General features: G+C 36.8%; 1 protein-coding gene and 1 pseudogene across 1 annotated transcript; both read left to right on the top strand.

The window, feature by feature from the left end:
- The first annotated feature begins 1,963 nt into the window (after nucleotides 1-1,963).
- On the top strand, nucleotides 1,964-6,049 carry LOC137037143 (E3 ubiquitin-protein ligase TRIM39-like). Its single transcript, XM_067410964.1, has 7 exons — nucleotides 1,964-2,036; nucleotides 2,366-2,937; nucleotides 3,209-3,304; nucleotides 3,726-3,959; nucleotides 4,051-4,189; nucleotides 5,308-5,334; nucleotides 5,484-6,049. Exons 1-7 carry the CDS (start codon nucleotides 1,964-1,966, stop codon nucleotides 6,047-6,049), a joined length of 1,707 nt encoding a protein of 568 aa, XP_067267065.1.
- A 3,620-nt stretch (nucleotides 6,050-9,669) lies between these two features.
- On the top strand, nucleotides 9,670-23,715 carry LOC137037318 (E3 ubiquitin-protein ligase TRIM39-like; annotated as a pseudogene).
- The last annotated feature ends 175 nt before the right edge of the window (nucleotides 23,716-23,890 follow it).

Below are 23,890 nucleotides of genomic sequence, written 5' to 3'. Positions count from 1 at the left end.
AATGGAAGATACAGATTCTTTGGACGGGCAGAATTCTTGTCAGTTGGTAGTAAAAGGGATCAAATACTTATTTCACTTGATCAAATGCAAATCAATTTATAACCTTTTTATAATGTTTTTTTTTTTTTCTAGATTTTTTTTTTTTTTTTTTTGATATTCTGTCTCTATCCATTAAAATAAACCTACCATTAAAATTATAGACTCCTGGTTTCTTAAAGTTGGCAAACTTACAAAATCAGCAGGGAATCAAATAATTATTTTCCCCTATGTATACTCTATGGATGACTCTGATATGAATAAGACGACGAGACAAGTATTTAGAAGATTAGATTAGACCACACCTTCTCCCAGTTGACTGATGAATCAAAATCTGTTAATTCATGATTCTAGATAGTTTTAATAGAAAGAGGGTTTGCAGTGTGATCGTTAAGTTTACTATATATTACAGGTTCTCCTCATAGGTTCTGATGCCAAGTCACCTTCTTCACCTTTTCCTCTTGAAGTTCTCCCAGCACCTCTTCATCAGACTCCTCTGGGTGCTCCTCCAGATCCAGTGGGTTTTATAGATTCATCAACGATTTCTTCCTTTTCAGGTTTCCTGTTTCTCTCCTCTCTTCTAGGGAGGAATTCTGCTGCAGGTGGATCCAGATCTGTTTCTGTTCTCTGTGTTGAACCCACAAGTCAAACTCCTCGTCTCTGGAACTGTCAGTGAGGTCATGGTGAGTATCCGTCATGGTTGTGCTTCATGTTTTGATCTGTCCCTCTGATATCCTTTTCTTTCCAGACAAACATCGACCAGGTATGGATAAGGTAATACAAGGTTCTGTTGAAGCACTCTTTCATTTCCAGGTCCATCCAGTGGTTCTACTACATACTCTGGATAATCCCCTCCTCTCCTTTCTTTCTCCACATATATACGTTTGCTTTTCCCAGTACGCTCACAGTTTTCCTGGGCCGCCTCTTTCTGTCAGGTTCCTCACCAACACATGATCACCTGCTCCAAGACAGATCTCCACACCTTCCTTTTTTACAGTCCATAATTTTCCCCTTTACATTATATTATTTGTGCAAATTACCTTCAATAAACACAAATTAAATAATTCTCTGAGGTCATTACATTAGTTTGAGCTTCTACATACTAACAGTTCAAGAGTGTCAAACTATTTTCTCCCAACAGATCAACAGAGAATCATTCTGACAAACACAGGGATTTATCCTCAATTATGTTTGAAAAGACTGAAGATGTTTTAAAGGAAGAGCAGCATTCTGTCATCATTTCCTCATCATGTCATTCTGAACCCGAGTGACTTTCTTCAGTGGATCAAAAAATATGTCAAGTTAATATGTTATGTTAAATGATATCAGAATTGTATTAAAAGTGTCATTTGATTAGTTGTTCAGTAAAGTTGGGTGTTTCTGTCATTGTGTCACATTATATAAAGACTAAAGAAACAGGAAGTAAAATGAGCTGCAGACAGACTGAACACAAAACTGCTAAACTGCAGCTGAAAATCACATTAATATTCATTAAAACTTTACTTAGCCATACAAACTACACTTGGTCACACAATATTTATGTTTATTCTGTGGAGATATATATTTATTCATAGGTAAGTATATGACCTACTTTGTACTTGTTTCTAGTCTAAACAGCAGGTCAAAGTTCAGACTGTTCAGTGAGTTTGAGTCATTCACTGTATGAGGAGTGATTGTGTTTCTCTCACTATCAATGAGATTTTAACACTTTAATATAAATATGTATTAAATGGTCATGAGAGAATATGAAGAAACCCCAAATCTGACTTTTTGAGGCAAGATTTCATTTAAACCTGAGTGACCGAATACTGTGTGTGACACAAGTACAGTATTACAAGGAGCAAATGGGCTTAGATCAGTCTATTGGTCATAATAATATTGTGAAATACAATATATTTCTTGAAAAGGCTTGAAGAGGGAAAGAACAATGGCAGAATCTTCACCAACATCAACAAAAGCAAGAAAAACCAGGAGGTGGAGTAATGAAAATGTTCCTCCAGGTAAGTCAATAACCCAGAAAAGAATGAATTAGTGCATGAATGACTTTAACTATTCTCATATGGCGATATTTAAAATGAACAGTACTACTTCACATTAGGGTACTGATCAGCTCTTCTGGCTTTATTTTGCATTAATGACCAGCTTGTACATGATCTCATATATTTGAGAAATCATATTTGATTTATATTCATTCAACTTCATGAGGTGAATCATGGGATTTTTGAACTTGTTGATTCTTTTCCTTCTCTATCTGCTTTAACTCATCCATATAATAAAATCATCATCATTTTATTGTAGGTGATTTAACTCCTTCATTTTCTCTGTCCAGCGATGTCATCCTCCAGTGGTCCACTGACTGAGGAGCTTCAGTGCTCGATATGTCTGGATGTGTTCACTGATCCAGTCAGCACTCCATGTGGACACAACTTCTGCAAGACCTGTCTGAATAAGTGCTGGGACAACAGCCGGACCTGCAACTGTCCATATTGTAAAGAAACATTCAAGATCAGACCTGATCTCAAGATCAATACCACACTCAGAGAAGTTGTAGATCACTATAAAAAGAAAAGTCCTGAGAAAAAACCTGAAATTCTGAAAAAACCTGAAGTTCTGTGTGACGTCTGTGAGGAAAGAAAGCTGAAAGCCCTGAAGTCGTGTCTGGTGTGTCAGAGCTCTTACTGTAAAACTCACCTGGAGCCTCATTTGAGAGTGGCAGGTTTAAAGAAACACAAACTGATCAATCCTGTGAGGAATCTGGAGGACTATATATGTCAGAAACATGAGAGACCTCTGGAGCTGTTCTGTAGAGATGATCAGACATGTGTTTGTCTGTTCTGCACTGAAGGACTTCACAAGAACCACAACACTGTTCCTGTAGAAGAGGAGAGTGAAGAGAAGAAGGTAGAAGTTACTGACAAAACTGACATTAAAGGGCTCTTATCATGAGGAATCACATGCTAATATAAATCAGGGGTGTCAAACTCAGTTCCTGCTCCAACAAACACCTGTAGCTTTCAAATAAGCCTGAAGGACTTGATTAGCTGAATCTGGTGCATTTAATTAGGGCTGGAACTAAACTCTGCAGGACTGTGACCCTCCAGAAACTGAGTTTGACACCTGTGATATAAATGAATCAGTTATGAAAATATATTGTGTTGTTCTGTGTCTATAGACTCAACTGATGAAGACACAGAAAGACGTGCAGCAGATGATCCAGGACAGAATCAAGAAGATTCAAGACGTCAAACACTCAGCAGAAGTCAGAAAAGTGAGTTTAAAATAATGTAATTATATGAAGTTCTAAACATTGATTCAGGAGCCAGTCCTGTCGATCATCATTATGAATGTATATAAGCAGCAGTCAATGTGCCGTCCCAGCAACAATTCTTCCAGCATAATCTCGTAATTCTCTCATAATTCCTCTATATAGTACCATTATGGGGGATGGTACTATAAAAGACTGAAAGACTGTAGAAAGAGAGATGACTGAGAGACATTACAAAAGAGAAAAGATCAGAGAAGAATTGTGAATTTTGAAGTTTAATGAAGTTTATGAAGTAATGAAGAATGATGAAGTTTAATACTTCAGTTGAGGGATTCTGAAAAACACTGAAGTATGATCAATAGTAACACTGATTCTTGTCTTCTCAAACACCACTAATAACGTGTTGATTGTCCTGGTTGAGCAGAGAAACTCAGAGAAGGAGAAAGCAGCCCGTGTCGAGCTCTTCACTGATCTCATCCGCTCCATTGAGAGATGTCAGACTGAACTGCTGGAGATGATGGAGGAGCAGCAGAAAGCAGCAGAGAAACAGGAGGAAGAGCTCATTGAAGAGCTGGAGCAGGAGATCACTGAGCTAAAGATGAGAAACACTGAGCTGGAGCAGCTCTCACACACTGAAGATCACCTCCACCTCCTACAGGTCTGTCAACATCTCTCTGATCAATGATAATGCAGTATATGACACCATAACACTCCCCATGATGAAGGATTTCTCCTCTCTCCTGCTGTAGATTTACTCATCCCTGTGCAGCTCTAGAAACACCAGGAACTGGTCTGAGATCAGTGTGAAGACTGATGAGAGTCTGGAGACTCTGAGGAGAGCTCTGACTCAACTGCAGGACACTCTACAGGAGAAACTCACACAAACTGGTACAACAATATCAAATACATATCAGCAGTCTTGGAGAAAATTACTTTTGAAAGCAATGTGCCCTAAAAATAGTCCCTACAATATTGTGTTAGACCCTAAAAAAACAACTAATTGCCATACTTAGTTAATTTGTATGGAAAGTAAAGTTCTATTTTGGGCAAAAAGTGAACAAAAGTGAAATAAGGCTCAGGCTGAAGGAAATGTAAATTAACACCTGTACAGTAGAGGGCACAGCTCAAACTAACCTTTCAGTTGTGCAGCTGAAAAAAAATGTATACTTGATTACGTAACTCGTGTTACTTGTAATGTGTTTCCCAACACTGATAGTGATGAAGAATGAGTCGGTCAAGCTGAAATAGTGAAAGTATGTGATCATGTGTTTGTGTGTCATTATCATCAGCTCACAGTTCTTCTTGAAGAGAGCAGCTCATTTTCAGCTCTAATCTCAGAAAACATGCAGTAAATTCATCTTCTATAATATAGAATAAATTATTGTACTAGAAGCTTCATTCCTGAAACTACAACCATGAGACTTAATCTGCAAACACATTTAGATGAGAAACTACAGAAAGAAATGTTAATTTTCTGCAATTTTCTGTTGGTCTTTTCAGCTGTCTCATCTAAGTTTTGTGAATGTTTTAGATAAAAATTAGTTTGGCAGAAGAAAATCAAACTGATAGACATCAAGGGTTTAAGATGCACATTCTTTCTTCTTTAGAGGAGAATTTCAGACCTGTTGCTCAAACAGCTTTGCAGTGCTGGACTTTAAATTTAATTATCTATTTTTAATTGCCTAATTTATTTAAATAACCATAACACTAATCCACTCCAAAACTGAGATGAATAATATTGGACACAAAAATAACTTACATAAAACATTTCACCAAACAATTGCAAAGTTATTTCTGTTTGTAAAAAGGAGAAATATTAAGAGCTCAAACTCAAGCAATAAGAGTTTCATTTTGATTCTCTAAATATCAGCAGAGACACAAACATTGATCAGATAAAACATGATATTGTTCTCAATTCTTTAAATAAAATCTTAAATCTTGTCAATAATTCCACACATAAACATGTCAAAGGTCTGATGATGTTTTATTGTCATGTGTCTCTACAGATCTGAAGAGGATGCAGCAGTATGAAGGTACAGTGTGTGTCTGAACTACACTAGATTACATTCATACACTCACAGCTTCATTACTGACCTACAGGATGATTAAACACTGATTAAATATTAAAATCATCATCACAGAATATCTGTATTAAGATGATTCATATTCTCTGTTTTCTCAGTGGATGTGACTCTGGATCCTGATACAGCTCATCCTAAACTCATCCTGTCTGATGATGGAAAACAAGTGAGACATGGAGATAAAAGACAGAAACTCCCAAACAAACCAGAGAGATTTGATAGATATGGAATTGTCCTGGGAAAGGAGGGATTCTCCTCAGGGAGATTTTATTTTGAGGTGCAGGTGAAGGGAAAGACTGACTGGACTTTAGGAGTGGCCAGAGAATCCATTAACAGGAAGGAAAAGATCACACTGACTCCCAGTGATGGATGCTGGACTGTGGCTCTGAGGAAGGAGAATGAATATTGGGCCTGTGCTGATCCTGATGTCATTCTCTCTCTGAGAGTGAAGCCGCAGCGGGTCGGTGTGTTTGTGGATTATGAGGAGGGTCTGGTCTCCTTTTATGATGTGGAGTCCAGCTCTCATATCTACTCTTTCACTGGTCAGTCTTTCACTGACAAACTCTATCCATTTTTTAGCCCATTTCCCAATAATGGAGGTAAAAACTCAACTCCACTGATTATCACACCTGTCAATCACAATAAATTAATTTACACCTCAATATGAAATAGGAGATGAAAGTTGTAAGGTTGAAAATATCCAAAGATATTTTAAAATAGACAAAGACATTTGCTTTGCTGTTTCATCCCTATCTCTCTCTCTTGCTATAAAGATCATTTGGAATATCAAAAATCAAAGAGGTTCTGATAGTGATCAAGGCCTGTAGAGGTTCAGATGTGTGTCCATCAGCGGTCAATGAACTGTCACACCTTTAGTACAGTGGGGGAAGATTTAATCTTCTGATTGGTCAGTTTGAATGTCTCACATTTGTGTTTCAGTCACATGATCAAAAAAGAGATAAAAGAAAATTGTAACTGTTGCTCTGGCTCTTCTTTTCACTGGTGCTTCTTTGCTCTGGCTCTGTCTCTCTTCTCTTTTCTAAAGTCTCTCTCTCTTCCTATCTCTCAGGTAACATTCTAAATATTGCTGGGTATTAATGGTACAAGTTTTTATCATCTCATAAATCTATTTTGTAAGTGTAACCATAACCAGATATTGTTATTAAACTCTTTTTAATTACAAATGATGCGCTAACTAGTGTTGATCCAGTATTAACTTTGAAGTGCTACAAAAAATCTAAAATGATTCTAAAAAGTACCAAATTAAGGTTCTTCGGCTTGTAACAATAACAAAACCATTTTTATAAAGAACCTGCTTTGAAAGTGCTTTATATGACCTAAATGGTTTTATAAATAACCTCTTTAATAATAGTTTATTTTTTTATTATTAGTAGTAGTATATTAATATCTTTTAATTATTAATAGTCAATTTTATAAATTTGTATATATTATTTTTTTATCAGCCTGTTCTTATGTCTTTTAGCCTCTAATAGGGTTTACATAAAAAACATATTTTGTCAGTTATTTACTTTTATTTTTAATTGATATAATTGTAGCAAAAATGTGTGACAGCGCTCTAACAACAGTTATTAGCTGAATACATTAATAAATGACAATTGACACTGAGCATGAATAAATACATAAGGAAGTAAAACACATTAGAAAGACCCAGTTCCAGTGAAATATCTTCACAATGATTTCTGAATCATTTTGGTGTCATTGATGTCAGTTTCTCTCTGCAGATGATGAGGTTATGAGATCATGTGACAGCATCTGAAATACACAGTTGAGTTTAGAGTTACAGTCTGTCTCCTCCATTTGTTTCTGTAAAAATAAGTATGTTTATGAAGGCCAAAAGTAGCAAAAATTGACAGTATGTATAAACCCTTTACAATGTAAAAAAAGGAAAAGAGATAAAAAGTCATGGGATAGCTTTAATGCTTGTTTGTTTTTTGTTACTGGGTATGTTTATGCATAAAGTAATAATTTAAAAAAATCTAACAATATGGATCATAAAGTCATTATCTCTGTTACTTGCTTAATGGAGAAGTGGAGAGAAGAACCCTTAACTGAACAGAGCTGCTCATTCCTAAATGTTCTGATAAACTTAAAAAAAGTTTAGACATTTTAGGAAAGAAATCATTTAGCTGTTGAGAGTGTGTTGACAGTCTGTGTAGTTTGATGGTTGAGCTCCAGAAAATCAGTAATGAAGTGGCTTTGACAGTTACAGATCTGAAAAACAAAAAGGCGGGAATAAAGAACCCTAAACTCGAACACAAAGAACCATTTCAGCATATTAAGGGTTCTTCAGGATGTTACGGTTCTAAATAGAACTGTCTCTATGTGTAAAGCCAGGCACACATTTAACGACTAGCTAAAACCTTCTAAGACTGAGCTCAACATACAGCGATTGTTTCCTGCGACTAAAAAAAAAAAGTCACTTCCTGCATTAATTAACATTTAGGGGTAAACTAAATAAATCAGCCTCCATAAGAGTAAACAAGAAGTACTCTGAATTTGAATTAAACGTGATTTAATACTGTCATAATTTACACTGTAATATCATAATCTGCCATCTGCAGCTTTGTGACAAATAATTGCAATGGCACATGATTATTTAGCCATTAATTACATAGATCTGTCTAATCAAATGTGGAAAATAGACTAACTACCACTAATAAATTTAATTTGATCTAAACTGTTTTCTGATTTTTACAGTTCATTTATATTTAGTCATAGCTAAATAGTCATAGTTTATTCCCGGAACTAAAGTATGAAGGGTTTGTTTCTGGTGGGACACTCATTAGTGGCGCACGCTAGGTGTTCTCTTCTCTTGGCGCGTTTGTTGTGTTGCTGGCATTTTGAACTAATAAATGTTGACTGCTTTGGTAAGCAGAATTAATAATTAAAGACATATTTACATGTATGTTTTATTGGGACTTTCAGGAGGTTATGTGCAGTTATTAACTGTATTTGTATTTTTGTCGTTTAAATGTATATGCTTTGATTAGCATTAGCTATTTTACATGTAAATGTGCCTTATGTGTGTCTTTACAGGTATGTTTATGGCTTGCTTTCAAGTCCATATATGTTTAATTATAGAAATAAAAATAAAATACAAATACTTTTTATTTTAGTTTTTTTGTACCTGGGTGTAAAGGAATAAGGATGGCACTCTATAGTATTTATTGTTATTAGTTAATGATGTGTGATATGTGCATCATGTCATGACTTTACTTGAGGGGGCACAATCATAATTAATTCACTGTTAACTACTTACCAAATTCAGCTCATGATTATCATTAACTTACTATCAAATACACTTGTACTAACACAACTATATAAGTATTCAGCCCAGTTAAGTGATGTTGTGTGACTTTTCAAAAAGTCAGAGAATGGAGGTACAGTACGATCATGGCCTGCGTCTGGATGGAGAGTGATCTTCTGAATCTGGTCCCAGCAAACACTCCCTGACCTTAGTTCATGTTTCCTGTTTGGTTATTTTTTTGGGAACCGATTCCTCAGAAACTGATATAAGTCACAGTAGTTTAGTTTGACAGGAAAGAATATCACAAAACAGATTAAGACCTTTTAAGATAAATAGTGTATTTAGTATTTTATATGTTTGATAAGGAGGATAAGTGAAAATAATGGCAAACTAATCCTGTGCCTTTCAGTGATGTTTATAATGAAGCTGCTGATGTCAGTAGTTTAAATTCTGAAAATAATAAATTGTTTAAATGTATTACAAAGTCCAAATATGTATTATTCCTTCTTATAGAGACTGTTTGATTTAGTTTACCCTAAATGTGAATTAATGCATTAATTATCAAACATGTATTAACGCATAGTTAAGGCTGCTGTTTTCATGCATGAATCCCTGACTCCTGTCGTAGTTAAGGATCACTCTTCATAACTAATCTTGAGTTTGTGTTGAAGTAACTATTAACTCAGGTATTAGTTCATGGTTATTCATGTACTGTTATTGTAAAGTGTTACCGTTTGAGCTTCTACATACTAACAGTTCAAGTACGTCAAACTATTTTCTCCCAACAGATCAACAGAGGAATCATTCTGACAAACACAGGGATTCATCCTCAATTATGTTTGAAAAGACTGAAGATGTTTTAAAGGAAGAGCAGCATTCTGTCATCATTTCCTCATCATGTCATTCTGAACCCGAGTGACTTTCTTCTGTGGATCACAAAAGACATTTAGAAATTTATACAGTATTTCTTCTTTGCTCCACTTGTATAGGCTGTATTACAAACACTGAGATTAATCTGATAGAAACATCAGTCCCAATACAAACAGACACACATGAACTCAACACACTGAATACAGAGACAAATGTAAATGTGTAAATACAGGAGGAGCTCTGACATCACTGGAGTTCAGAGAGATTCAGAGAAAGTGAAAGTAACTTGATTAACAACAATATGGACGCCTGAAACGATCAACCTCTTTAAACAACAGAATATTTATTGAGCCGTTCAGAGAGTCTTGTGGACACATCTGATCCTCACAGGTAATGATAGAAATATAAGAGAGATTGAGCTGAACAGGTTTCTGATGGAAGTGATCTGGTTTAGTAGAGTTTATGTTGAACTGGAATGAGTTGAACTGAATCAGGTTTAAGCATGTCAAATACTCAACTACTTTAGTTGTTTACTGCACTGAAATGATATCAGAATTGTATTAAAAGTGTCATTTGATTGGTTGTGAAGTAAAGTTTGGTGTTTCTGTCATTTTGTCACATTATATAAAGACTAAAGAAACAGGAAGTAAAATGAGCTGCAGACAGACTGAACACAAACCTGCTGAACTGCAGCTGAAAATCACATTTATATTCATTAAAACTACATACAAACTACACTTGGTCACACAATATTTATGTTTATTTTGTGGAGATATATATTTATTCATTGTTAATATCTACTATCATTGGTATATCTAAACAGCAGGTCAAAGTTCAGATTCAGTGAGTTTGAGTCATTCACTGTATGAGGAGTGATTGTGTTTCTCTCACTATCAATGAGATTTTAACACTTTAATATAAATATTTATTAAATGGTCATGAGAGATTATGAAGTAACCCCAAATCTGACTTTCGAGGCAAGATTTCATTTAAACCTGAGTGACCAAATACTGTGTGTGAAAAAAATACAGTATTGAATTCAGTGTTTTTCAAGTGTCTCCAAACTTTAGTAGTGTTGGTGATTTATCTTCTTAATTTCTCTGTCCAGCGATGTCATACTCCAGTGGTCCACTGACGGAGGAGCTTCAGTGCTCGATATGTCTGGACGTGTTCACTGATCCAGTCAGCACTCCATGTGGACACAACTTCTGCAAGACCTGTCTGAATAAGTGCTGGGACAACAGCCAGACCTGCAACTGTCCATATTGTAAAGAAACATTCAAGATCAGACCTGATCTCAAGATCAATACCACACTCAGAGAGCTCGTAGATCACTATAAAAAGAAAAGTCCTGAGAAAAAACCAGAAGTTCTGAAAAAACCTGAAGTTCTGTGTGACGTCTGTGAGGAAAGAAAGCTGAAAGCCCTGAAGTCGTGTCTGGTGTGTCAGAGCTCTTACTGTGAAACTCACCTGGAGCCTCATTTGAGAGTGGCAGGTTTAAAGAAACACAAACTGATCAATCCTGTGAGGAATCTGGAGGACTATATATGTCAGAAACACGAGAGACCTCTGGAGCTGTTCTGTAGAGATGATCAGACATGTGTTTGTCTGTTCTGCACTGAAGGACTTCACAAGAACCACAACACTGTTCCTGTAGAAGAGGAGAGTGAAGAGAAGAAGGTAGAAGTTACTGACAAAACTGATTATAAAGGACTCTTATGAGGAATCACATGCTCTTTCATATAAATAAATCAGTTATGAAAATATATTGTGTTGTTCTGTATCTATAGACTCAACTGATGAAGACACAGAAAGACGTGCAGCAGATGATCCAGGAGAGAATCAAGAAGATTCAAGATGTCAAACACTCAGCAGAAGTCAGAAAAGTGAGTTTAAAATAATGTAATTATATGAAGTTCTAAACAGAGATTCGGGAGGAGCCAGTCCTGTCGATCATCATTATGAATGTATATAAGTAGCAACAATTCCTCCAGCATCCCACTGCCTCCATATTTCTTCCCTTTATTTCTCTCATACTTCCTCTACCATTATGGTGCGTGTGTGTAACGATTCGGGACTCATGGTAAGATCCAATTGCAAGCTTTTATTTAAAGTGAGCATAGTCGTACAGGCTGGGTCGAACGGGGGCAAACAGGAACAGCAAGGAACAGGCATAGTCGTAGTCAGGAGACAGGCAAAGATCAGGACAGGCAGATATCACTCACAGGACAGTATACAAAGCACAGGTCAGGACAGGCAGCAACGGGTCAATAACGGGTAACAGGCAGGAATGATAACAACAAACAGACAGTTCTGGAGCGGACTCAATGGCTGGAACTGGCGAATTTGAGTGCGTTGCAACCGGCGAGCTTGAGAGTGAAGCGGCCGGCTGGCTGGAGTGCGAAGCGACCACCGGGCTTGAGAGCAAAGCGGCCACCGGGCTTGAGAGCAAAGCGGCCACCGGGCTTGAGAGCAAAGCGGCCACCGGGCTTGAGAGCAAAGCGGCCACCGGGCTTGAGAGCAAAGCGGCCACCGGGCTTGAGAGCAAAGCGGCCACCGGGCTTGAGAGCGAAGCGGCCACCGGGCTTGAGAGCGAAGCGGCCACCGGGCTTGAGAGCGAAGCGGCCACCGGGCTTGAGAGCGAAGCGGCCACCGGGCTTGAGAGCGAAGCGGCCACCGGGCTTGAGAGCGAAGCGGCCGGCGGATGCTTAGGAATGCCAGCCGCTCGTGCTGAAGTCAACGGTGGATCAGCCACACTAGAACACAATCCTCTCCGCTTTCTGACTGATCTAGAGACGTAACGTTGGTCTGGGCGATCAGTGGAGATGTGACGGTGCTCTGGGCGATCAGCGGAGATGTGACGTGACTCTGGGCGATCAGTGGAGATGTGACGTGACTCTGGGCGATCAGCGGAGATGTGACGTGACTCTGGGCAATCAGCGGAGACGTGACGTGGTTCTGGAAGATCGGCGGATGCATGCCGTGGGTCAGGAAGATCAGCGGAGACATGAACTGTTGTTGTTGTGATGGTAGCTGCCATTTTGTGCATGTCCACTGGCATGGCGGCCATTACGTGATTAACCATGGTGTCGCATTTCTCTGCGACACCCACAGTAAACGGCGAGCCAACAGTCAATAAAGTGTGATCTATGAAATGACTAAGAGATGAACGGGGTCCCTCACGGATGAGTTGTGATTTGAGTGGTTGGTTTACACCATCACAGAAGAAGTCTATGAGTGCGCAGTCAGGCAAGTTTGAATACTGTGCAATGTCCAAATATTCCGATACATATTCCTCCAATGATCGTGTGCCCAATAATGTCCATACCGTTCAAATGTTCTCCGGGAAAGCTGCTGGATCGTGGTGCCGGCGAAGTCTTCTGTAACGATTCGGGACTCATGGTAAGATCCAATTGCAAGCTTTTATTTAAAGTGAGCATAGTCGTACAGGCTGGGTCGAACAGGGGCAAACAGGAACAGCAAGGGACAGGCAGAGTCGTAGTCAGGAGACAGGCAAAGATCAGGACAGGCAGATATCACTCACAGGACGGTATACAAAGCACAGGTCAGGACAGGCAGCAACGGGTCAATAACGGGTAACAGGCAGGAACGATAACAACAAACAGGCAGGAACGATAACACTCAGAATTGTAACAGGAGTTAGCAAGACTTTGCAGTAAGGTGGTGTGTGTGAAAGTCCTTTATAGTCCTGGTAATGAGCTGCAGCTGGGTGTGGTGATTAGTGTGGTGGAGTGAGTGCAGGTGATTGGCAGAGAGGATTATGGGGAATGTAGTCCGGGAAGTGACAGGAGCAGACGGTGATCGTGACAGTGTGTGTGCCAATCAGCAGTAGGGGGCTTGTCCAGAGAGTGAGCAAGAGGCAGATTTGTAGAAAGACTGTAGAAAGAGAGATGACTGAGAGATATATAAAAAAGAGAAAAGATCAGAGGAATATTGTGCATTTTGAAGTTTAATGAAGTTTATGAAGTAATGAAGAAAGATGAAGTTTAATACTTCAGTTGAGGGATTCTGAAAAACACTGAAGTATGAGCAATAGTAACACTGATTCTTGTCTTATCAAACACCACTAATGTAAGGCCCGCCCAATCGGCCCAACGGCGGTTTCCCACCGGGCGGGGAAGGTTTCTTGCGCATTCCGGCTTTTCAGTGTGGCAAATTAGTTTCATTCCAAGTAAACTTTTATCTGACTCCATTTTATTATGACCTCAAATTTAGTTTAGAATGTCTACTGATTATTTGTCATTTGTATAATAATTTAGCAATACATTTGATTATTCTATTTAACTCTTTACTCTTATTGTACATGTTCATTCGGATTCCTATAATGCTTTGAGTCTCGTGCCGGGCATACGATCTCATACACACAATCTTGTCAGTCTTGGTTTGTAGACAGAGCTGATGACTAATATTTTAGAGGCCGTACCCACTTTGCTCATTCTAGAATATGTTCATTTAATCCACATAGATCTGAACACACCAAATTAAGGTAAGATTAATTTTAACCAGGGGCCATGACCATTACCATAAAATCTCGCTGACCAATTTAGCTTCCTCTAGTGGTAACTTTACATAATCACGCAGTGGTTTACCCACAGACACTTAGTTAGAATAATCTCACCATAACCAGAGGTTGAGGATCACTCTGTTTAGATTGGTCTAGCAACACTCTGTTGCTCTAAAAGGAAAAAAAACATTATTAGCGTACACAGTCTATGTATACATAACTAATGCCAATGTGCTAGTCGGAGCTCTAAAACATCAGTTGGTGTGCCCCACTGCTCCCCCTAAACTGTACTTTAGTCCGTTACTAACCTGAGCGTAGATTTGTGGGGTTATGGACTTAATGTAATCTACTAGAGTCAATAATTTTAGAGTAAGTCAGAATAAAGCCAAATGTAACAATTTATTAGTCAGGTAAATGTATCATACCAATTACATAGTCATTTCAATGATGATCAATACAAACATCAAATGCTCAGAAACAGAGTAAAAGATGAATACCTGACATTGGAAAAATGCACATTGCTGATTGTCTGAAGGATACTCAGCAATGAGGGCTGATCTGATTACAGGATCGAGCCCCGAGCCTCCTGCAACATCTCCTTAAATACCCAGACCAAGACAGAAACTTCTTTCAAATGGAAACATGTATTCACAATTTGCATTAATCAGGGTCCTGTCCACTTGCATGAAAGACCCTGTGAAGGTGGACACACCCATTACAGAGATCAAAATATCTCTAAAATCTTTAAACCTTTATTACCTTCTGGTTTAATTCTGTGGAAATGAGACATTTGTACCAGTCGCACTGAGACATTTCAAATGATACCAAACATGTATAGTGTTGTATGATAACTGTTCACATTAAACCATATAGATTTTGGGGGAATTTCAGGTCATCTTTGCATGTAGAGAGAAGAGATGGGGGAAGAGGGGGTAAAGAAGGGAAATGTAGATTAAGGCAGTGCTGCGGTGTGTGATCGACTCAGTGTGATTGCGTCTCGGATGGGGATGCTAATTTTGCAAGAGAGAGTCCAAATGTTAATTTCCTTTGTTTTCTCAAAGAGTGGCCCTTTCTTGGTCCAGACAGTCCGGCATCTGTCTTACACTAATAACGTGTTGATTGTCCTGGTTGAGCAGAGAAACTCAGAGAAGGAGAAAGCAGCCTGTGTCGAGCTCTTCACTGATCTCATCCGCTCCATTGAGAGATGTCAGACTGAACTGCTGGAGATGATGGAGGAGCAGCAGAAAGCAGCAGAGAAACAGGAGGAAGTGCTCATTGAAGAGCTGGAGCAGGAGATCACTGAGCTAAAGATGAGAAACACTGAGCTGGAGCAGCTCTCACACACTGAAGATCACCTCCACCTCCTACAGGTCAGTCAACATCTCTCTGATCAATGATAATGCAGTATATGACACCATAACACTCCCCATGATGAAGGATTTCTCCTCTCTCCTGCTGTAGATTCACTCATCCCTGTGCAGCTCTAGAAACACCAGGAACTGGTCTGAGATCAGTGTGAAGACTGATGAGAGTCTGGAGACTCTGAGGAGAGCTCTGACTAAACTGCAGGACACTCTACAGGAGAAACTCACACAAACTGGTATGATAATATCAAATACACTATACAGATACATATATTTATCATCTTTAAATATCAGCAGTGTTGGGGAAAATTATTTTTGAAAGCAATGTGTGATACCCTCTAAAAATTGTCCCTACAATATTGTTGTAATGAAGGCGGGACTCAGGTAGGGATCCAAATGCAAAGCTTTATTTACAGTGAGCGTTGTCATACAGGCAGGGTCAAACGGGAGCAAACGGGAACAACAAGGAACAGGCAGAATCGTAGTCAGGGTGCAGGCAATGGTCAGGACAGGCAGCAACGGGTCAACAAACAGGAGACAGGCAGGACTGGTAACACAGGACAGGCAGACAGGAAATAACGCTTGGAAATGCAACACTTGGGAAAACAAGACCTAGCCACAAGGTGGTGTGTGTGTGAGTGTTTTATAGTCCATGTAATGTGCTGCAGGTGTATGTGGCAACTGGTGATTGGACAGGAGTGTGTGCATGTGACTGATGATGACTGGCAAAGAGGATGATGGGAACTGTAGTCCGGAACTTGACAGGATTCATGACAATTGTGTTAGTAGTTCAGGCATGAAACTCCAACTGAACGCTGATTGATTCTTTCGATGCCGTGGCACTGGCCGATCAGAAGTATTTCCTAATCCACACAACCATATATATCGTACACTAGCCTGTAATCGACACGCTGTGCAATGTGAAAGCTCTGTTATCCCTCCTCCTCCCCAGCACCCCTTGTAGAGATTTGCTACGGGGGTTTTACCATTCTTGCAGCCTTTCCATTGTTTGTTATTTTTGACTAAATTGAGCAAATGATTGTATTTGCTCAGCAGCAACAGTGTAGTAGATGTCGTAGATCTTCTGAGTTTGTATTTCACAGTTTTTATTAATTTTGAGGGATACTGAATCTATTTTTGGGTAGTGAGATGAGTAAATGATGCTCACATTTCTAGAACTACAATAATCATCATGTTCACACACCTCTGACCTTACTGCTGATTTCTCTCAACATGAGGACAGGAGAGCTGTCTGTCAATACATGGGAACACAAAGTGACTTGTGTTACTTATTTGAAAAAGTAACTCAGATATTTTGTTGTAAATTTAAAAGTACTGTGTTACTTTACTAGTCACTTGGAAAAAGTAATCTGATTACATAACTCATGTTACTTGTAATCTGAAATAGTGAAAGTATGTGATCATGTGTTTGTGTGTCATTATCATCAGCTCACAGTTCTTCTTGAAGAGAGCAGCTCATTTTCAGCTCTAATTTCAGAAAACATGCAGTAAATTCATCTTCTATAATATAATATAAATTATTGTACTAGAAGCTTCATTCCTGAAACTACAACCATGAGACTTTAGTTCATCTGCAAACACATTTAGATGAGAAACTACAGAAAGAAACATTAATTTACTGTTGGTCTTTTCAGCTGTCTCATCTATGTTTTGTGAATATGATTTAGATAAAATCAGTTTAGCAGACGAAAATCAAACTGATAGACATCAAGGGTTTAAGACACACATTTGTTCTTCTTTAGAGAACTTCAGACCTGTTGCTCAAACAGCTTTGGAGTGCTGGACTTTAAATTTAATTATCTGTTAAAACAAAAGATAACAACCATAACTTGATGAGATATTAATAATGAAAAATTTAATTCCAAAATTTGAGCCTTAATGTAAAGTGAACACGTGAACCATTTATTTATGAGTTATAAACATATATAACCTGTGAAAGTGAACCTTAATGTAAAGTGGAAACATGTGAATCATGTATTTATTAATTATTAATGTACACACAGAAGATAGTATTTTTTTCTGATTTAATATTTTATTTTTGATGCATATATCAGTAAACACAACTTTAAACTTGAAACAAAAAAAGTTTAAACTTTTCTTTTACAGCATAAAATTACAGAGCATAACTTCTCATGAAAAGTGGCTTATGCAAGTAAACTCACATTAAAACATTCAGAAAAACAATCAAGTATTCCAAAAACGATAATAAGCATCACACCTATAAGCCAAACATATTTAATACAAGCTGAATAAAGGCACCTAAATATGTATTATTTTATTTAACAGTTGTGTAAATCATTAAATCAATGACTGAATGCACCGTTACAGAACATTAGTATATTAATATGCATTCAATAATTATTTTTGATATCATGATGAAGGCCACCGTAACTTGAGTATTTGGCTTTGGTCATCCGCACTTGCAGTACCTGCGCGGGAGCGCCGGAGCGGATATTTGTTTAAGATTTTAAAGGATTAGTTCACTTTCAAATTAAAATTTCCTAATAATTTACTCACCCCCATGTCATCCAAGGTGTTCATGTCTTTCTTTCTTCAGTCGAAAAGAAATGAAGGTTTTTGATTAAAACATTCCAGGATTTTTCTCCATATAGTGGACTTCACTGGAGCCCAAACGGTTAAAGGTCAAAATTACAGTTTCAGTGCAGCTTCAAAACGATCCCAGACGAGAAATAAGGGTCTTATCTAGAGAAACCATCGCTCATTTTCTAAAACAAAATTAAAATTAAATACGTTTTAACCATAAATGCTCATCTTGTACTAGCTCTCTTCTTCTTCTTCTCTATTAGAATTCTGGCAGTGTAGACACTGATAAGTGTATTACTGCCCTCCACAGGTCAAAGTTTGAACTAATTCTTATATACTTGCACTAGCAAATTGTATATAGCAATTTAGTTCAAACTTTGACCTGAGGAGGGCAGTAATACATTTAGCAGTGTCTACACTGCTGCAATTCTAATAGAGAAGAAGAAGAGAGCCATTGAAGTCAACTATATGTAGAAAAATCCTGGAATGTTTTCATCAAAAACTTTAATTTCTTTTCGACTGAAGAAAGAAAGACACGAACATCTTGAATAACATGGGAGTGAGTAAATTATCAGGAAATTTTAATTTGAAAGTGAGCTAATCCTTTAAGATAACTACAAACTGACACAGCGATTACTCATATAATATAAACACTAGAAAAACATAGTCTGCAATTTCACCTCAGTTAACTTACCTATCAAATCAGTAAACACAAATTTTCACTTCAGTGTTGGAACAGTACTGCATGACTTCTTCTCGTGAAAAGTGGCAAGGCTTTATTGGATGCTCACTAGCGCCAACTCCTGTCACATGCCAGAATTAACATGCATAGTGATGTGAACCTGAAAGAATATAATAAAGTATATAGCCTACTACTACTGCTTATAATAATGATAATAATAATAATAATAATATTACTAGTGAATAGCTAATAAAGCCTTGCCATAAATATATAAATGTATTTATATATTTATTTTATTATTATTATTATCATTTTTATCTTACACGTCAGCTCAAGGCCTTGTAATAATGTCCATGCAAGTGTTCTGTCTCTTGAGGGGTGGGACAGGGGTGAGAGGATGTTTTAGAAAAATAAAATAATAATATATTGATAAAAAAAAGGTTACATTTCATCTTGATAAACAAGCTGTGGATAGGCATCATGACCTTTTAAGAGAGTATCATGGATAAGACAGAAACTTCTGGTAAGCAGCATAGTAAGAAAAGTGGCATTCATGAGATATCAATAAGAAAACCACAAAATAAACACCCTTCAGTCTAATTATGATAGTCAATTTTTGCTGCATCATGAAATAAACCAGGAATCTGATTTTGAGTTAACCCCTTAACTGTCACCCCCACTTTTTTTTTTAGACAAGAAAATGCACTATCCAAACTTAAATGGTTGTAATTCAAGCATACTTTGGAGTATAGACAAAAGGCTGGTCTTGTTTTAAAGATGAAATTTGGCAGATTATTGTAGATGTTAAAAAACTTATGTAAGTGAAACAGAAAAAAAGTTATAGAAGTTTATGTTTATAAAAATGTAAAATATAAAAATATAATATTTTATATTTTACATAAAATATCTATTTTACAAAACAAGTTTTACTCTAAAGCTGCAAGGAAATCAAAGCCAAAAATCTGAACAAGTTGTGTTCCAAATTTCAGGTTGATATCTCAAAAAATGAGCTTTCAGTAAGATTTTGTTTGGGCGCAGTACCACACTTTTTCACTAGATGACAACCAAGCTCCATTACTGACCATATAAAGGCGCCTCCATTTCCATATATGGTTTGAGTGATCTGAACCATATATTTCCATTATTTTCATACAATTTATGAAGTAGACATCCTATATAGAAGTAGTATGGGAATTTTGGCAGAATTTGATATGAATTCAGCTCTAATAAACATAAAAATAACATGTATGTAGGCCTAGGTTATAGATCGGCGCCACAATCATAAATGTATTTTTTTTCCTATTAAAAACATTTTCAGACCTTTTTTTTCTCAAAAAATTGAATGGATGTTATCTTTTGAACTCTTGGCATGAAAACAAATGTTTCAACCAATCTTTAATGATTTTTCATGTTCATTGCAATTTCAAAATAAAGGTCTGAACATGCCTTATGAGTATGAAAATATGCTTGTTGCAAATTGATAAATTACTGCTCCTATGTAATTTATTTTGGAAATCAGTCACCAAATATTTAAACTACAGATTCTAAGCTTTCAAATGATATATAGTTTATCAAGATTCGTTTAGGTTTAGTATAGAATATTACTGTTTTAAATATGTAATGGCAAACGTCCCACCTGTGGGACGGTGACAGTTAAGGGGTTAAATAAGTGTCCATTAATACATTTATTAAGCATTTATAACATGTGAGTTAAAAAAATGCTCACTATTTGGCAGGTAATGCATTAAAGTCGCCCTTTTTATTCATGCAGTTAAAACTGCATTATTAATGATTTCTAATGCATTTGTAAATGACCTATAACTCATTAACAAACACCTTTATAAACCCTTTACAAATGGAACCTTAATGTAAAGTGTTACCATGTCTCTTGTTTAGTTAAGTTTTTGTGTTGGAGTCTTTTTGCTGCCATTGTTTTCCTTGGATTTGCTTGCAAAGTTCCATGCCATTTTATGCTTTTCTTGATTCATTCCATGTTTTACAGGAAACCTCATGCTAATTCAGATTAGCACAGTTGGTTTTTTATATTAATTCAGGACTCCATAGTCCAGGTTTTGTAATCCGTACTTAATCTGTGTTTCAGAAAGCCATGATTAACTATTCCAGATTAAGGACTTAATTTAAACCTGTTGCTCAAACAGCTTTGGAGTGCTGGACTTTAAATGTAATTATACATTTTTAATTATCTAAATTATTTAAATAACCACAACATTAATTCATTCCAAAAATGAGATGAATAATATTGGACACAAAAATAACTTGCATAAAACATAAAAAGAGTTCAAACTCAAAGCAATAAGAGTTTCTGTTTGATTCTCTAAATATCAGCAGATACACACACATTGATCAAATAAAACATGATATTGTACTAAATTCTTTAAATATAATCTTAAATCTTATAATTCCACACATAACCATGTCAAAGATCTGAAGATGTTTTATTGTCATTAGTCTCTACAGATCTGAAGAGGATGCAGCAGTATGAAGGTACAGTGTGTGTCTGAACTACACATTCATACACTCACAGCTTCATTACTGACCTACAGGATGATTAAACACTGATTAAATATTAAAATCATCATCACAGAATATCTGTATTAAGATGATTCATATTCTCTGTTTTCTCAGTGGATGTGACTCTGGATCCTGATACAGCTCATCCTAAACTCATCCTGTCTGATGATGGAAAACAAGTGAGACATGGAGACATTAGACAGAAACTTCCAGACAAACCAGAGAGATTTGAAAGACATACATTTGTCCTGGGAAAGGACGGATTCTCCTCAGGGAAATTTTATTTTGAGGTGCAGGTGAAGGGAAAGACTGACTGGTCTTTAGGAGTGGCCAGAGAATCCACTGACAGGAAGGGAAAGATCACAGCGAGTCCCAGTAATGGATACTGGACTTTTGCGCTGGTGAATGAGAATAAATATGAAGCCCGTGCTGGTCTCTCTGTCTCTGAGAGTGAAGCCGCAGCGGGTCGGTGTGTTTGTGGATTATGAGGAGGGTCTGGTCTCCTTTTATGATGTGGAGTCCAGCTCTCATATCTACTCTTTCACTGCTCAGTCTTTCACTGGGAAACTCTTTCCATTTTTTAGCCCAGACCTTAATGATGGAGGTAAAAACTCAACTCCTCTGATCATCACACCTGTAAATTACAATAAATGAGTTTACACCCCGATATGAAATAGGAGATGAAAGTTGTAAGGTTGAAAATATCCAAAGATATTTTAAAATAGACAAAGACGCTTGTTTTGCTGTTTCATCCCTATCTCTCTCTCTTGCTATAAAGATCATTTGGAATATCAAAAATCAAAGAGGTTCTGATAGTGATCAAGGCCTGTAGAGGTTCAGATGTGTGTCCATCAGCGGTCAATGAACTGTCACACCTTTAGTACAGTGGGGGAAGATTTAATCTTCTGATTGGTCAGTTTGAATGTCTCACATTTGTGTTTCAGTCACATGATCAAAAAGGAGATAAAAGAAGATTGTTGCTCTGGCTCTTTCCCTCTTCTCTTTTCTAAAGTCTCTCTCTCTTCCTATCTCTAAGGTAACATTTTAAATATATGCTGGGTATGATTAGTGGTACAAGTTTTCATCATCTCATACATGTATTTTGTAAGTGTAACCATAACCAGATATTGTCATTAAACCTTTTTAATTACAAATGATGTGCTAACTAGTTTTGATTCAGTATTAATTTTGAAGTGCTGCACTCTAAAGAAAAATGGCTCTAAAAAGTACCAAATTAGGGTTCTTCAGTTTGTAACAATATCAAAACCATTTTATAAGGTTCATTAAGAACCTGCTTTGAAAGTGCTTTATATGACCTTAATGCTTTTATAAATAACCTCTTTAATAATAGTTTATTTTCATTATTACTGTCTTGTAGCCTCTAATGGGGTTTAATTAAAAAACAGCATGTTTAGTCAATTATGTACTTTTAGTTTTTATTGATATAATTGAAACAAAAATGTTGACTGCTCTATCAACAGTTATTAGCTGAATACATTAATAAATGACAATTGACACTGAACATGAATAAATACATAAGGAAGTAAAACGAATTATAAAGACCCAGTTCCAGTGAAATATCTTCACAATGATTTCTGAATCAGTTTGGTGTCATTGATGCCAGTTTCTCTCTGCAGATGATGAGGTTATGAGATCATGTGACAGCATCTGAAATACACAACTGAGTTTAGAGTTACAGTCTGTCTCCTCCATTTGTTTCTGTAAAAATAATTATGTTTATGAAGGCCAAAAGTAGCAAAAATTGACAGTATGTATAAACCCTTTACAATGTAAAAAAAGTGATATAAAGTCATGGGATAGCTTTACTGCTTGTTTTTGTTACTGGGTATGTTTATGCATAAAGTAATAATTTAATAATAATAATAATTTAATAGTAATAATCATTTAAAACAATATGGATCATGAAGTCATTAGTGGAGAAGTGGAGAGAAGAACCCTTAACTGAACAGAGCTGCTCATTCCTAAATGTTCTGATAAACTTAAAAAAAGTTTAGACATTTTAGGAAAGAAATCATTTATCTATTGAGAGTGTGTTGACAGTCTGTGTAGTTTGATGGTTGAGCTCCAGAAAATCAGTAATGATGTGGCTTTGACAGTTACAGATTTGAAAAACAAAAAGGCGTGAATAAAGAACCCTAAACTCAAACACAAAGAACCATTTCAGCATATTAAGGATTCTTCAGGATGTTACGGTTCTAAATAGAACTGTCTCTATGTGTAAAGAACCTTTAAAGAACCTTCTTTTTTCATAGTACCTATTGTAATATAATATCGTCACACTATAGCAAAACTCTTCACATATTTTGCTGTTGTAACTATTTTGCTATTTCTGTTGTTGGCATAAGCTGCAGTGGGTGGTGATAGACAAGAAATGTAGAGTTTTCTACCATCTTTCTGATAAGGTTTCTTTAGTCATTTGGCAACCCTGCAGTCTGAACCCCTGCAGGATAACCACCTCTACAAAGTAATGATCTTAATAATTAAATCATTGAAAACATTATGTATGTGCTGCTTTACATTTTAAATAAAAAATATGCTTGTTCAATAAATTATTTTTTTCCATTAATATTTGTTTCATAATTTCATGCCATTTTTTTCCATCTCATCTTGACAAAGTGAAACTGCCTGTAAAATAAAATAAAAAAACTACAGTAATATGAAGTAACCCCAAATTTGACTTT

Source organism: Chanodichthys erythropterus, chromosome 15 (genome assembly GCF_024489055.1).
Source record: "Chanodichthys erythropterus isolate Z2021 chromosome 15, ASM2448905v1, whole genome shotgun sequence".
In the NCBI taxonomy this organism is placed as follows: Eukaryota; Metazoa; Chordata; class Actinopteri; order Cypriniformes; family Xenocyprididae; genus Chanodichthys; species Chanodichthys erythropterus.
Note: the sequence above shows the minus strand (reverse complement) of the source record. Positions and strands in the feature narration are given on the sequence as shown.